This window comes from Pseudophryne corroboree, chromosome 7, assembly GCF_028390025.1.
Source record: "Pseudophryne corroboree isolate aPseCor3 chromosome 7, aPseCor3.hap2, whole genome shotgun sequence".
Taxonomy (NCBI): domain Eukaryota; kingdom Metazoa; phylum Chordata; class Amphibia; order Anura; family Myobatrachidae; genus Pseudophryne; species Pseudophryne corroboree.
The window spans coordinates 236,112,298-236,126,508 of NC_086450.1; the positions used below are offsets into that span (position 1 = coordinate 236,112,298).

General features: G+C 51.1%; 1 protein-coding gene across 1 annotated transcript in view; it reads right to left on the minus strand.

Annotated features, from left to right (window-relative positions):
- Positions 1-13,932, minus strand: part of LOC134943558 (uncharacterized) — a 71,919-nt gene extending 57,987 nt beyond the window's left edge. Inside the window, exon 1 of the mRNA XM_063932332.1 lies at positions 13,791-13,932. Coding sequence (XP_063788402.1) covers positions 13,791-13,847 — 57 coding nt within the window. The 5' untranslated portion in view covers positions 13,848-13,932. The remainder of the gene's footprint in view (positions 1-13,790) is intronic.
- Between the last annotated feature and the right edge of the window lie 279 nt (positions 13,933-14,211).

Here is a 14,211-nt window from a genome sequence, read left to right on the forward strand (position 1 = left end):
CCAAAACACGGCCGCGGAACCGAATCCAAAACCAAAACACAAAACCCGAAAAATGTCCGGTGCACATCACTAGTCTGGGCAAGGCGGGACAGCGGCGGAAATTGCAAGGGAACCAATTCTGGGTATCCCGGGATTGATCATTTTTCTTTCACGCTTCCCGGGATTGAAAAAAAGGCCCGGGATTGGCCTCCTTAGTATTATCCCTAATAATCTTACTTATATTACTTAGTGACAACCTGGATGACAGAGTATCTACTGAAGTGTAGTCAATGGCTATATACAGCACCAGCTACAATATAGCTACGTATTAATCAGTGCTAAGATTCATTTAAATTGAAATACTCCCTGAAAAAAATGTGCCTTTCCACAGGTGAATAACATTAAATTAGGTTCAGATTATTCTCTATTCATAGAATTTTGTTTAATTCTAAAAAGAAAGAACATTACTTTACAATGAGTTTACCATTGATCAGAACCACCACGTCCTGTGCTGCCAGGACACAATATCTCTGTATTACTCTCAGGAAAGAGCACATTTCCGTCAGCGGACAATGGTGAGTTGGAGGCTTTGTCACAGGAAGAAGGGAAAGGTTATTATAAAGAGGAATTCCCAGGAAAGGTTAATTAGTGGAGTTTACTAAAGACACTTGCAAAACAATGCTCTAAAATGACCACACCGATGCTGCTCTAAAATATGCTTTCAACTTGGAAACAGCTGGCAGTGCACCCTGTAATGGACACATAATAAAGCAGACTAATGAGGGCCTAATTCAGACCTGATCATAGCAGCAAATTTGTTAGCAGATGGGCAAAACCATGGGGGTCATTCCGACCCGTTCACTCGCTGCGTTTTAACGCAGCAGAGCGAACGGGTCCCTGCTGCGCATGCGCCAGCGCCGTAGTGCGCCTGCGCATGCGGGACGACCGAAGGCCGTAGCAGTACAGCGATCGCCTCTGCCTGATTGACAAGCAGAGGCGATCGATGGGCGGGAGGGGCGAAACGGCGGCCAAATTTGGCCGCCGTTTCGTAGGCGCGGTCCGGCCAACGCAGGTGTGGCCAGACCGAACGGGGGGGGGGGGCGCTGCGGCTGCGTGACGTCATACGCAGCCGCTGCGGGCCAGGGAGCGAGGAGTAGCTCCCGGCCAGCACGCTAAAGCTGCGCTAGTCGGGAGCTACTCCTGAAGTGCAAAGGCATCGCCGCAGTGCGGTGCATTTGCACTTCTGCGAGTGGGGGCCGGACTGACATGCGGGGCAGACCAGTCCCATGCTGGGCGTCCCCTCGCATGTCAGGAAAGATGATCGTAGCTGTGCTAAATTTAGCACAGATACGATCAACTCGGAATGACCCCCCATGTGCACTGCAGGGGGGGGGGGGGGGGCAGATATAACATGTGCAGAGAGAGTTAGATTTGGGTGGGGTGTGTTCAAACTGAAATCTAAATTTCAGTGTAAAAATAAAGCAGCCAGTATTTACCCTGCGCAGAAACAATATAACCCACCCAAATCTATCTCTCTCTGCACATGTTATATCTGCCTCCCCTGGTGCTAACAAATTTGCTGCTATGATCAGGTCTGAATTAGGCCCTCAGACCGCTGGTTTTTGGTGCACAGAAATTAGGATTTAAAAAGTATTTTTTTTACTTGCTGCAGATATTATGATTACATCAAGCTTCTTCATAGAGCAAATACACATCACTGACTGTATAATAGCTCACTGCTTCAATTTACCTTTTGCTTTAATACTACTAATACCCCTTTTACACCCTGCCAGCATATAACACGGGTTATTGCACATAAGTGTGCATAACCCGTGTTGCTGGTTGGTGTAAAAGGGTCGAGTTGGAATAATCCGGGTCGAGTGACCCTGTATTCCAACTCGGGTAGTTTGCAGGGTTGAACACGGGTTTAACCTGGCAAACTGTGCAGTATAAACAAAATGCCGGGTTGGTGACTGCAGTGGGAAAGGGGGCTGATGCGGGTAGCACCCATGTCAGACTCCCAGCTACGACCCGCAATTTTAGTCAGGAGACAGAGGTGTGATGTTCAAACATGCAGTGCAAACCACAAGTGAAAACACATATAAATACTGTCAGGGCTAGGGCAGTGGCATGCAGTTACTCACCACAGCTCTGTGTCATCCTGCTCTGACCTTGGTTCCGATCCTCAAAAGTGGCTGTTGGCAGGTCACTACGGAGGTTCTGCTGTGGGGGTCGCTTCAGTGAGTCGGGGTCCCCATGGTATTTCCACCAGCTCCGGACACTGGGCGCCACAATTTTGGCTCTTATCAGCTGACTGCTGAACCTCCAATGGGAGCATGACTTTAGACCAGCTGACCTTCTGCACCAATCTCCGCACAGCCCAGTATATATAAGGGCAACGGGCTCAACAGTAAATAAGATTTTACTCACCGGTAAATCTATTTCTCGTAGTCCGTAGTGGATGCTGGGAACTCCGTAAGGACCATGGGGAATAGACGGGCTCTGCAGGAGACTGGGCACTCTAAAAGAAAGATTAGGTACTATCTGGTGTGCACTGGCTCCTCCCACTATGACCCTCCTCCAGACCTCAGTTAGGATACTGTGCCCGGAAGAGCTGACACAATAAGGAAGGATTTTGAATCCCGGGTAAGACTCATACCAGCCACACCAATCACACCGTATAACTCGTGATACTACACCCAGTTAACAGTATGAAATATAACTGAGCCTCTCAACAGATGGCTCAACAATAACCCTTAGTTAGGCAATAACTACATACAAGTATTGCAGACAATCCGCACTTGGGATGGGCGCCCAGCATCCACTACGGACTACGAGAAATAGATTTACCGGTGAGTAAAATCTTATTTTCTCTGACGTCCTAGTGGATGCTGGGAACTCCGTAAGGACCATGGGGATTATACCAAAGCTCCCAAACGGGCGGGAGAGTGCGGATGACTCTGCAGCACCGAATGAGAGAACTCAAGGTCCTCCTCAGCCAGGGTATCAATTTTGTAGAATTTAGCAAACGTGTTTGCCCCTGACCAAGTTGCAGCTCGGCAAAATTGTAAAGCCGAGACCCCTCGGGCAGCCGCCCAAGATGAGCCCACTTTCCTCGTGGAATGGGCTTTTACTGATTTAGGATGCGGCAATCCAGCCGCAGAATGCTCCAGCTGAATTGTGCTACAAATTCAGCGAGCAATAGTCTGCTTAGAAGCAGGAGCACCTATTTTGTTGGGTGCCTACAGGATAAAAAGCGAGTCAGTTTTCCTGACTCCAGCCGTCCTGGAAATATAAATTTTTAAGGCCCTGACTACGTCCAGTAACTTGGAATCTTCCAAGTCCCTAGTAGCCGCAGGCACTACAATAGGTTGGTTCAAGTGAAAAGCTGATACCACCATAGGGAGAAACTGGGGACGAGTCCTCAATTCTGCCCTATCCATATGGAAAATCAGATAAGGGCTTTTACATGACAAAGCCGCCAATTCTGACACACGCCTGGCCGAAGCCAAGGCCAATAACATGACCACTTTCCACGTGAGATATTTCAAATCCACAGTTTTAAGTGGCTCAAACCAATGTGATTTTAAGAAACTCAACACCACGTTGAGATCCCAAGGTGCCACAGGAGGCACAAAAGGGGGCTGAATATGTAGCACTCCCTTTACAAATGTCTGAACTCCAGGCAGTGAAGCCAGTTCTTTCTGGAAGAAAATCGACAGAGCCGAAATCTGGACCTTAATGGAACCCAATTTTAGGCCCATAGTCACCCCTGACTGTAGGAAGTGCAGAAAACGACCCAGCTGAAATTCCTCTGTTGGGGCCTTCCTGGCCTCACACCACGCAACATATTTTCGCCAAATACGGTGATAATGGTTTGCGGTTACTTCTTTCCAGGCTTTTATCAGCGTAGGAATGACTTCTTCCGGAATGCCCTTTTCCTTTAGGATCCGGAATTCAACCGCCATGCCGTCAAACGCAGCCACGGTAAGTCTTGGAACAGACAGGGCCCCTGCTGTAGCAGATCCTGTCTGAGCGGTAGAGGCCATGGGTCCTCTGATATCATTTCTTGAAGTTCTGGGTACCAAGCTCTTCTTGGCCCATCCGGAACCATGAGTATCGTTCTTACTCCTCGTTTTCTTATTATTCTCAGTACCTTTGGTATGAGAGGCAGAGGAGGGAATACATAAACCGACTGGTACACCCACGGTGTCACTAGAGCGTCCACAGCTATTGCCTGAGGGTCCCTTGACCTGGCGCAATATCTAGTTTTTTGTTTAGGCGGGACGCCATCATGTCCACCTGTGGCCTTTCCCAATGGTTTACCAACAGTTGGAAGACTTCTGGATGAAGTCCCCACTCTCCCGGGTGTAGGTCGTGTCTGCTGAGGAAGTCTGCTTCCCAGTTGTCCACTCCCGGAATGAACACTGCTGACAGTGCTAAGACGTGATTTTCCGCCCATCGGAGAATCCTTGTGGCTTCTGCCATCGCCATCCTGCTTCTTGTGCCGCCCTGTCGGTTTACATGGGCGACTGCCGTGATGTTGTCTGATTGGATCAGTACCGGCTGGTTTTGAAGCAGAGGCCTTGCCAGACTTAGGGCATTGTAAATGGCCCTCAGTTCCAGAATATTTATGTGTAGGGACGACTCCCGACTTGACCAAAGTCCTTGGAAATTTCTTCCCTGTGTGACTGCCCCCCAGCCTCGAAGGCTGGCATCCGTGGTTACCAGGACCCAGTCCTGTATGCCGAATCTGCGGCCCTCTTGAAGATGAGCACTCTGCAGCCACCACAGTAGAGATACCCTGGTCCTTGGAGACAGGGTTATCAGCCGATGCATCTGAAGATGCGATCCCGACCACTTGTCCAAGAGGTCCCACTGAAAGGTTCTTGCATGGAACCTGCCGAATGGAATTTTGCTTCGTAAGAAGCTACCATTTTTCCCAGGACTAGTGTGCAGTGATGCACCGATACCTGTTTTGGTTTCAGGAGGTCTCTGACTAGAGATGACAGCTCCTTGGCTTTCTCCTGCGGGAGAAACACTTTTTTTTGTTCTGTGTCCAGAACCATCCCCAGGAACAGTAGGCGTGTGGTAGGAACCAGCTGTGACTTTGGAATGTATAGAATCCATCCGTGCTGTTGTAGCACTTCCCAAGATAGTGCTACTCCGACCAACAACTGCTCCTTGGACCTCGCCTTTATAAGGAGATCGTCCAAGTACGGGACAATTAAAACTCCCTTTTTTCGAAGGAGTATCATAATTTCTGCCATTACCTTGGTAAAGACCCTTGGTGCCGTGGACAGTCCAAACGGCAGTGTTTGGAACAGGGCCGGCAACAGAAATCTCGGGGCCCCGTACAGTGATATCTGTGGGGCCCCATCTAATTTTATATATATATATATATATATATATATATCCACACACAGAGGCTCCAGCACTCCATTCATAGCATAAAGTTATTTAATGTCATCCAAGACACGACTAGTGCAAAGTCAGCATATGGCATATTGGAATATTCTCACAAATAACGTCCATGCTGGGGACATGTGTCCAACCCAGCTGTGGTTCCCTCAGTCTGTCTGTCCCCAATGACTACATGCTGCATTCCCAGCTCCCCTACCCTATGCCAAAGCAATATATACCCTCACCAATCCACTCTTACCCCGGGGAGAGATTCACCTGCGCTGCACTTTCCACTATCCAGACCCGCACACCACACAGCAGGTACCATGCGGCCCTCACACCCCACCAGAAGAGGCCAGCACAGGGCACAGGAATCCTGCCCAGCGGAGCTGCTGCCATGTCCCATAACTGCTTGCAACAGATAGGGACCGGAATAGCAGGTGCACACTTGTGCCGCATAATGACTGTGTGTAAGAGGCTCCTGTCACTCTGAGGCTCCATTGTAGAGAGCACACCCCCTTTTTCATTTTGTACTTTTGTACTGAGCCCTTAGGGAGCCCTGGCACTCTCCACATGGCCAACTGTCTCAGTCCTATACAGCGCAGACTTGCTACCCCCGCCCTCCTGTTTACTCTGAGGCTGTGCCCACACCACCTACAGCTCGCTGCCCTATTTGGACAAGACGGCTCACATCCCTGACGGTCACTAAGTGGCATATCCTTGGGGCCCCTCTGACCCTTGGGGCCCGGTACAGTTGTCCCCTTTGACCCCCCCTGTCGCCGGCCCTGGTTTGGAATTGGTAATGGCAATCCTGTACCACAAATCTGAGGTACTCCTGGTGAGGATGGTAAATGGGGACATGTAGGTAAGCATCCTTGATGTCCAGGGATACCATGTAATCCCCCTCCTCCAGGCTTGCAATAACCGCCCTGAGCGATTCCATCTTGAACTTGAATTTTTTTATGTATGTGTTCAAGGATTTCAAATTTCAAATGGGTCTCACCGAACCGTCCGGTTTCGGTACCACAAACAGTGTGGAATAGTAACCCCGTCCTTGTTGAAGTAGGGGCACCTTGACTATCACCTGCTGGGAATACAGCTTGTGAATTGCCTCTAGCACAGCCTCCCTGCCTGAGGGAGTTGTCGGCAAGGCAGATTTGAGGAAACGGCGGGGGGGAGACGCCTCGAATTCCAGCTTGTACCCCTGAGATACTACTTGAAGGATCCAGGGATTCACCTGTGAGCGAGCCCACTGATCGCTGAAATTTTTGAGGCGGCCCCCCACCGTACCTGGCTACGCCTGTGGAGCCCCGGCGTCATGCGGTGGACTCAGAGGAAGCGGGGGAAGAATTTTGATTCTGGGAACTGGCTGACTGGTGCAGCTTTTTCCCTCTTCCCTCGTATCTGTGCAGAAAGGAAGCGCCTTTGACCCGCTTGCTTTTCTGAAGCCGAAAGGACTGTACCTGATAATACAGTGCTTTCTTAGGCTGTGAGGAAACCTGAGGTAAAAAATTTTCTTCCCAGCTGTTGCTGTGGATACGAGGTCCCAGAGACCATCCCCAAACAATTCCTCACCCTTATAAGGCTCTATGTGCCTTTTAAAGTCAGCATCACCTGTCCAGTGTCGGGTCTCTAATACCCTCCTGACAGAATGGACATTGCATTAATTCTGGATGCCAGCCGGCAAAATATCCCTCTGTGCATATCTCATATATAAGACGACGTCTTATGTTCGCAAAATAGTATCCCTGTTTGACAGGGTTACAGACCACGCTGCAGCAGCACTATCTGCAGGTCTCAGTCTAGTACCTGAGTGTGTAAATACAGACTTCAGGATAGCCTCCTGCTTTTTATCAGCAGGTACCTTCAAAGTGGCCGTATCCTAAGACGGCAGTGCCACCTTTTTTGACAAACGTGTGAGCGCCTTATCCACCCTAGGGGATATCTCCCAGCGTAACTTATCCTCTGGCGGGAAAGGGTACGCCATCAGTAACTTTTTAGAAATTACCAGTTTCTTATCGGGGGAACCCACGCTTTTTCACACTTCATTCCCTCATTTGATGGGGGAACAAAACACTGCCTGCTTTTTCTCCCCAAACATAAAACCCTTTTTTAGTGGTACTTGGGTTAATGTCAGAAATGTGTAACACATTTTTTATTGCCGGGATCATGTAACGGATGTTCCTAGTGGATTGTGTATATGTCTCAACCTCGTCGACACTGGAGTCAGACTCCGTGTCGACATCTGTGTCTGCCATCTGAGGGAGCGGGCGTTTTTGAGCCCCTGATGGCCTTTGAGACGCCTGGGCAGGCGCGGGCTGAGAAGCCGGCTGTTCCATAGCTGTTACGTCATCCAGCCTTTTATGTAAGGAGTTGACACTGTCGGTTTATACCTTCCACCTATCCATCCACTCTGGTGTCGGCCCCACAGGGGGCGACATCACATTTATCGGCATCTGCTCTGCCATCACATAAGCCTCCTCATCAAACGTGTCGACACAGCCGTACCGACACACCGCACACACACACAGGGAATGCTCTGACTGAGGACAGGACCCCACACAGCCCTTTGGGGAGACAGAGAGAGAGTATGCCAGCACACACCAGAGCGCTATATAATTTTGGGATTAACACTATATTGAGTGAATTTTTCCCAATAGCTGCTTGTATATACAATATTGCGCCTAAATTTTGTGCCCCCCCCCCTCTCTTTTTAACCCTTTGAGCCTGAAAACTACAGGGGAGAGCCTGGGGAGCTGTCTTCCAGCTGCACTGTGAAGAGAAAATGGCGCCAGTGTGCCGAGGGAGAAGCCCCGCCCCTTTTTCAACTGACTTTCTCCCGCTTTTTCTGGAATACTGGCAGGGGTAATTTTACATCTATATAGCCTCTAGGACTATATATGATGTAGATTTGCCAGCCAAGGTGTCATATATTGCCCTCAGGGCGCCCCCCCCAGCGCCCTGCACCCTCAGTGACCGGAGTGTGAAGTGTGCATGAGGAGCAATGGCGCACAGCTGCAGTGCTGTGCGCTACCTTGGTGAAGACCGAAGTCTTCTGCCGCCGATTTTCCGGACCTCTTCTTGCTTCTGGCTCTGTAAGGGGGACGGCGGCGCGGCTCCGGGAACGAACACCAAGGCCAGTTCCATGCGGTTGATCCCTCTGGAGCTAATGGTGTCCAGTAGCCTAAGAAGCCCAAGCTAGCTGCAAGCAGGTAGGTTCGCTTCTTCTCCCCTTAGTCCCTCGATGCAGTGAGCCTGTTGCCAGCAGGTCTCACTGTAAAATAAAAAACCTAAAATAAACTTTCTTTCTAGGAGCTCAGGAGAGCCCCTAGTGTGCATCCAGCTCGGCCGGGCACAGAAATCTAACTGAGGTCTGGAGGAGGGTCATAGTGGGAGGAGCCAGTGCACACCAGATAGTACCTAATCTTTCTTTTAGAGTGCCCAGTCTCCTGCGGAGCCCGTCTATTCCCCATGGTCCTTACGGAGTTCCCAGCATCCACTAGGACGTCAGAGAAAATAGCCTGTACAAAGTTGCTTCCTGCCATGTCTCAAGGCTCTATTCCCTGGTGGTCAGTCTACAGGGTCCTGTACCCAGCACTGTTGCCTAGAGCCCTACTGTTTCCAGACAGTTTCTTGTTGTTCCCTGTGTTCCAGCTTCCAGTTCTCAGTGCCAGCGGAGATACTGGTCCCAGCCGGCCTGACTTCTCTACTCAGTGCTTTTATGTAACACATTTCTCCAGAGCACTACAGGTTCCAGCCTGACCTCTCTTCCCTGCAATACCATTCCCCAGAGCATTACAGCGTCCAGGCTATCTGCTTTTCGGGGAGTTCCTGTATCATTAGACGGAACAGCCGTCATGCAAGTGTAACCTTACTTCCTTATTGGCGTGCCTCCACCCAAGCATACACACCCGGGCTCGCTTGGGAAAGCCTTCCTTTAGTAGGATAGGGGGTGTGGACGATTATATATCCAGTTGTGTAGTATAAGATAATTATAGATATACAGATTCCTCACCTTTTTTTTTTTTTTTTTTTTTACCTCCAACCTTCATAGGATTCCTCTCTTATCTTCCAGGGCTCTTCCAACAAGAGAGATCGAATACTCAGTACCAGCTATAACAGGTAAGTAGTTTTATCTCCTATATAATAGCTCAGATCTGTGACTTTGTGATTCATTTGCTAACGCTGGGCGGAGTCACAACACTGGGCGGAGTTAGTCAAATGAGTCACAGATCTGGCCAAATCTATAGGAGACTAGGAGCAGAAGCAGATAGTATGGGCATGGCACAGGCAGGAGTGCACACCTCCCAGCTTTCTGCAGGAGCTTTCTTCAGGCAGAAGGAGGGAAACACACTCGGCGAAAAGGGGGCGTGGCTTCACGGGAGGGTCCCCGTTTTCGTCAGTGAGGGGGCATGCCCAGTGCTCTGTGAGCTGCTGGCATGCCCCCAGGGGCTGATTATGAGTCCGGGGGGCCCAGGGCACTTGTGACAGGGGAGCCCTATCTCATGGCTGTGCCTGCTGTGGGTTGGGGCGTGGCCTAATCGCGGCCCGCGAGGCCACGCCCCCTTACGCAAATTCCGTTTTTTTGTTTTTTGTTTTTTTTTACATGGAATTTTGGCCCCTCAGCTAGGGGTAAATCCAGAGGGGGTGGTCGCTCCCCTCTACACACCCGCACAGGCAGAAGAAAGCAGGGAGACTGCTGCCTTCCTGCAACACCACAGACCTGCCAATACGCAGCAGCGTGTGCTGACAGTAGCACAATGCTGCCGTTGTTGCTAGCAGGACAGGGGGGGGAGCTTCTGAGCTGGGACAGAGCTACTCGAGCCGGGGGGCCCCCTAAAACTGTGGGGCCAACGGTACGTACCCCCTGCCCCCCCCCCCCTTAATCCGGCTCTGCTGCTGGAACCCCCCTTAATCCATACCCCCTGATGCCCCCTCTCCCTCTGTCTCCACTATTCACCGCTGCTCTGCTATGCAGAACAGCGAGTACAGGAGCTTTCCAACTGACCCCCCCGTTACCGCGGGACACTGCTACCCGCGGGTGGGACAGCGGGACAGACCCAAAAAAATGGGACTGTCCCGCGAAAATCGGGACATTTGGGAGGTATGGGGGTGTGTGAGGGGGTATGCCGTACAGACAGACGGGCACCGGCTCACTGTGTGCTTGACCCCCCCCCCTCTCTGGCACGGAGGAGCGTCACTTTCTGGCACACTCCACGCTTCTTAGCTGCAGTTTTGTGGGGCACCTGCCGCTGTGCAGGTTCCGTACTGCCTCTGTTATCTCCAGCCCCGGCAACCCCACCGCTAGCTGCAGCGCTGCCACCCACAGTGAGGTGCGCCCAGCTCCTCCACACACTTTAGCCGGCGGGTAACGCTGCAGAAGTCCGAGCTGCTTGCAGGCTCCGACGCCCTCCTCCCTCCAGCCGCAGCATCTCCTGGGGGCTAACCAGTCACTCCCAGTCTCCCCTTACCACAGTGCCCGGCAGCTGCGCGAGGTCTGCGGTGTGTGACTGAGGAGGGGGGGAGGGATGCGGACGGGCAGAGGAAGCAGGACTCCAGCCTAAGAGAGTCTGCCATGCCAAGTCTCCACCAGCAGCAGATGCCAACAGGTTGGAGTGGAACAGCAGCAGCCTGCAGCAGTGACTCCGGTAAGACACATCTGTCTGGCACACTGTTTTGTCCCTAATACCAATCTCTCCCATGCCCTGTGTTCTGTCATGTCCCTGGCCTTGCCCTGCCACCCTTATCCTGGCCCTTTCACCCTTATCCTGGCCCTGTCACCCTTATCCTGGCCCTTTCACCCTTATGCTGGCCCTGTCACCCTTATGCTGGCCCTGTTACCCTTATGCTGGCCCTGTTACCCCTATCCTGGCCCTGTTACCCCTGTGCTTGCCCTGTCAACCCTATACTGGCACTGTCACCCCTGTCCTGTTCCTGCCACCCCTACCCTGGCCTGTCACCCCTATCCTGTCCCTGTCATTTCTGTCCTGGCCCCGTCGCCCCTGTCCTGGCCCCGTCACCCCTTTTCTGACCCTGTCACCCCTGTGCTGGCCCCGTCAACCCTGTTCTGACCCTGTCACCCCTGTCCTGGCCCTGTTACTGCATACCCTCCAACTACCTTTTTGGCAGGTACAGTACCCGCAGCGCCTCCAGACCTCTCCCCAATGCACCACACCTCCGCACCTTCCCCTCCACCACATGCGGCACTCCACCCCTCCCCCACACGCTGTGCCTCCAGACCCCCTACACCACCCGCGGCTCCCACTCCTCCGCCCCTTTACCACCCACAGCACCTCCAGGCCCCCTCCACCATCCACCCCCTTTATATGTCTCCCCCCACACCTGCCCCCCTCCACCCGCAGCATCTGTAGACACCCTCCTCCATCCGCGGTCCCCCCCTCCCCCACCCCTCCCCCACCAATGGCACCACCGCACCTGCCCCTCCACCACCAGCAGCACCTCCGGACCTTCTTCCCTATGCGCCGCACCACCCGTACCTGCCCCTCCCCTACCCATGGCGCCTGCGGACCCCTACCCCACCCCCGGCACTCCCGCCCCTTCCCATCCCACAGCACCTCCGGAACCCTTCACCCATCCACAACATCCCCACACCTGCCCCTCTTCCACCCATGGCACCCCTGCCCCTCCCCCACCTGCAGTGCCTCCGGACCCCTCCCCAATCTGCATCCCCCACTCCTCTGCCCCTCCCCCACCCGCAGCACCTCCCGACTCTTCCCCATCCGGGCCCCACCCCCACTTTTGCCCCCCCTCCACCTGCAGCATCTACAGACACCATCCGCAGCCCCCCCCGCACCCGCTACATTCTGTACATCGTGCCCTGCAGGTGCTGTTCACGCCGTCGCAAGGGGCTGCGCCTCCTTCACCATCGCACGCCCTTTCATTGTGCAATATTTAACCACTAACAAAGGAATGCACGTAAAACTTTATATAATATAAATATTGAACCCCAGAAAGGCATGCAAGGGTTAAGGGGGCGTAGCCCCTTGCGACGGTGTGAAGAGCGCCCGTAGGGCGCGATGAAGCACCTAGTTTTAGTATAATAATAAACAATTAATCTCTATTCAAAGGGCCTTCTGCAAAGAATATAATGCCCCGTTAAACTCTCCACATTACAATAACTTCGAAATCACATCCATAGATGCATGCAATACACAAAAATTACCTACCACAGTCTATATGACTATGGACCCGGGGGTTTTATATAAAAATTACCATATTACCTTTTACCTTCGGGGAATTTACACATGTATATTATGGTATGATAATATCGTAAGTGATCACTATGGTTAGCTCGCTGGACTGGCCAATATTCAATCAGTTAGCTGTAGTAAATGTTCTTACTAGAAATCCTGTCGTTGCTGTTAAACGAGGGGAGTTGTGATGGGCAATCTTCTTCCCCTTTTTTCAATGCTCTCAGCCTAGAGTTGAACAAGCTTTCCTCAATTAATGTCATCTAAATCAAATGTCAGTCTATGCAGCCTGGGCTCTATTGCTGACTCCTAACGGTGCAGTTAATTCAAAAGGGTAATAGCTTCAAAGATCTGACTCTCCAGGCAATAGGTATCTACTGATGTTGACTCCGATATGGTCAGTACTTTCTACACTTGACCTGAGCCACTAGGTTAAATGCCATCAGCTTCTCACTTGTAATCGTATTCTCATCCTCGTTATACAGGATATTTCCTCGAAGTGTCTCCTAAATGTGTTTCAAGAGGAGCAGCGGGGATATAATCTCTTTACACTCTCAGTATATCAATAATAATTAGTTAAATAGTCTGGGCCTGAACTCAGAAACAATGCAATGTTCCAATTGCTGTCGTCATGTTTCAACAGTACGTCCAGCTATCATCAATATGTATCCACTCATTATCCCTTTATAAGGTCATGGGACTCGCAAGGATACTTTATTATTAGTTATTGTACACACGTTGTCATAAATTACCTACACAGTACATTTCTTTCAGCTGAGAAATGGGGACTATGCACTATCCATTTTACTTGTCTCTGAAGATGTGAGAATGTGATATAATCCCAGTTACCGTCCCATGAGCAACTGCCCTCGCCTCCTTTCAGCGTACTGCTATTGCTGCCATAGGAGATCCTCTGTGCTGGTCTGAACGATGTAATTAGCCTGTGTTATATTAATTATTATAGCAGTCTCCTAAAATTGTGTTAGACCTGAATATGTACAGCACAGATTAGTACCCTCCACCATAACCTGGGGAGGGGTAAAGAGTAGTATACCAGACTGCTAGGAGGTATCATTAAGCACTGGCTCCTCCCGCTATGAGATAGGCCGCTCCCCCCTCCTCTCAGCAATACGTTGCCTTGTCTGGATGATGTCGGATCGTTGTATCGCGGCAGTGTGATATAGCCCCGTCTCCTACCCTGAAAGGCAGCTTATTTCCACTGAGTCCCAGGCATCCAGATCCACGACAGGTCATTTCACTCGCTTCCTTCTGTGCCCCTTCTGGTCTCAGCTCTCCCCGCTCTCTGTCTCCGATCCCTCTCTCATCTGACTATGCACTCTCCTTGACAGTTGGCTCCTTGGGGGGGGGGGGGGCCCTGCATTACAACACGCGAGGCTCTGGAAACTTCTATTCTCTCTTATCAGCCCCTTAACAATACATACGCAACACAATATATAATACAGATATAATATACAATATATAAATATATATATGACCACAATTCTTGAAATTGCTAACAATATATATATAGACCCATACAAAACTAATATGATGGGTTACACAAGCATTACCGGTTTCAAAATGGTCCCTGTATCATTAGCTGTTCCAGCTGCCACGT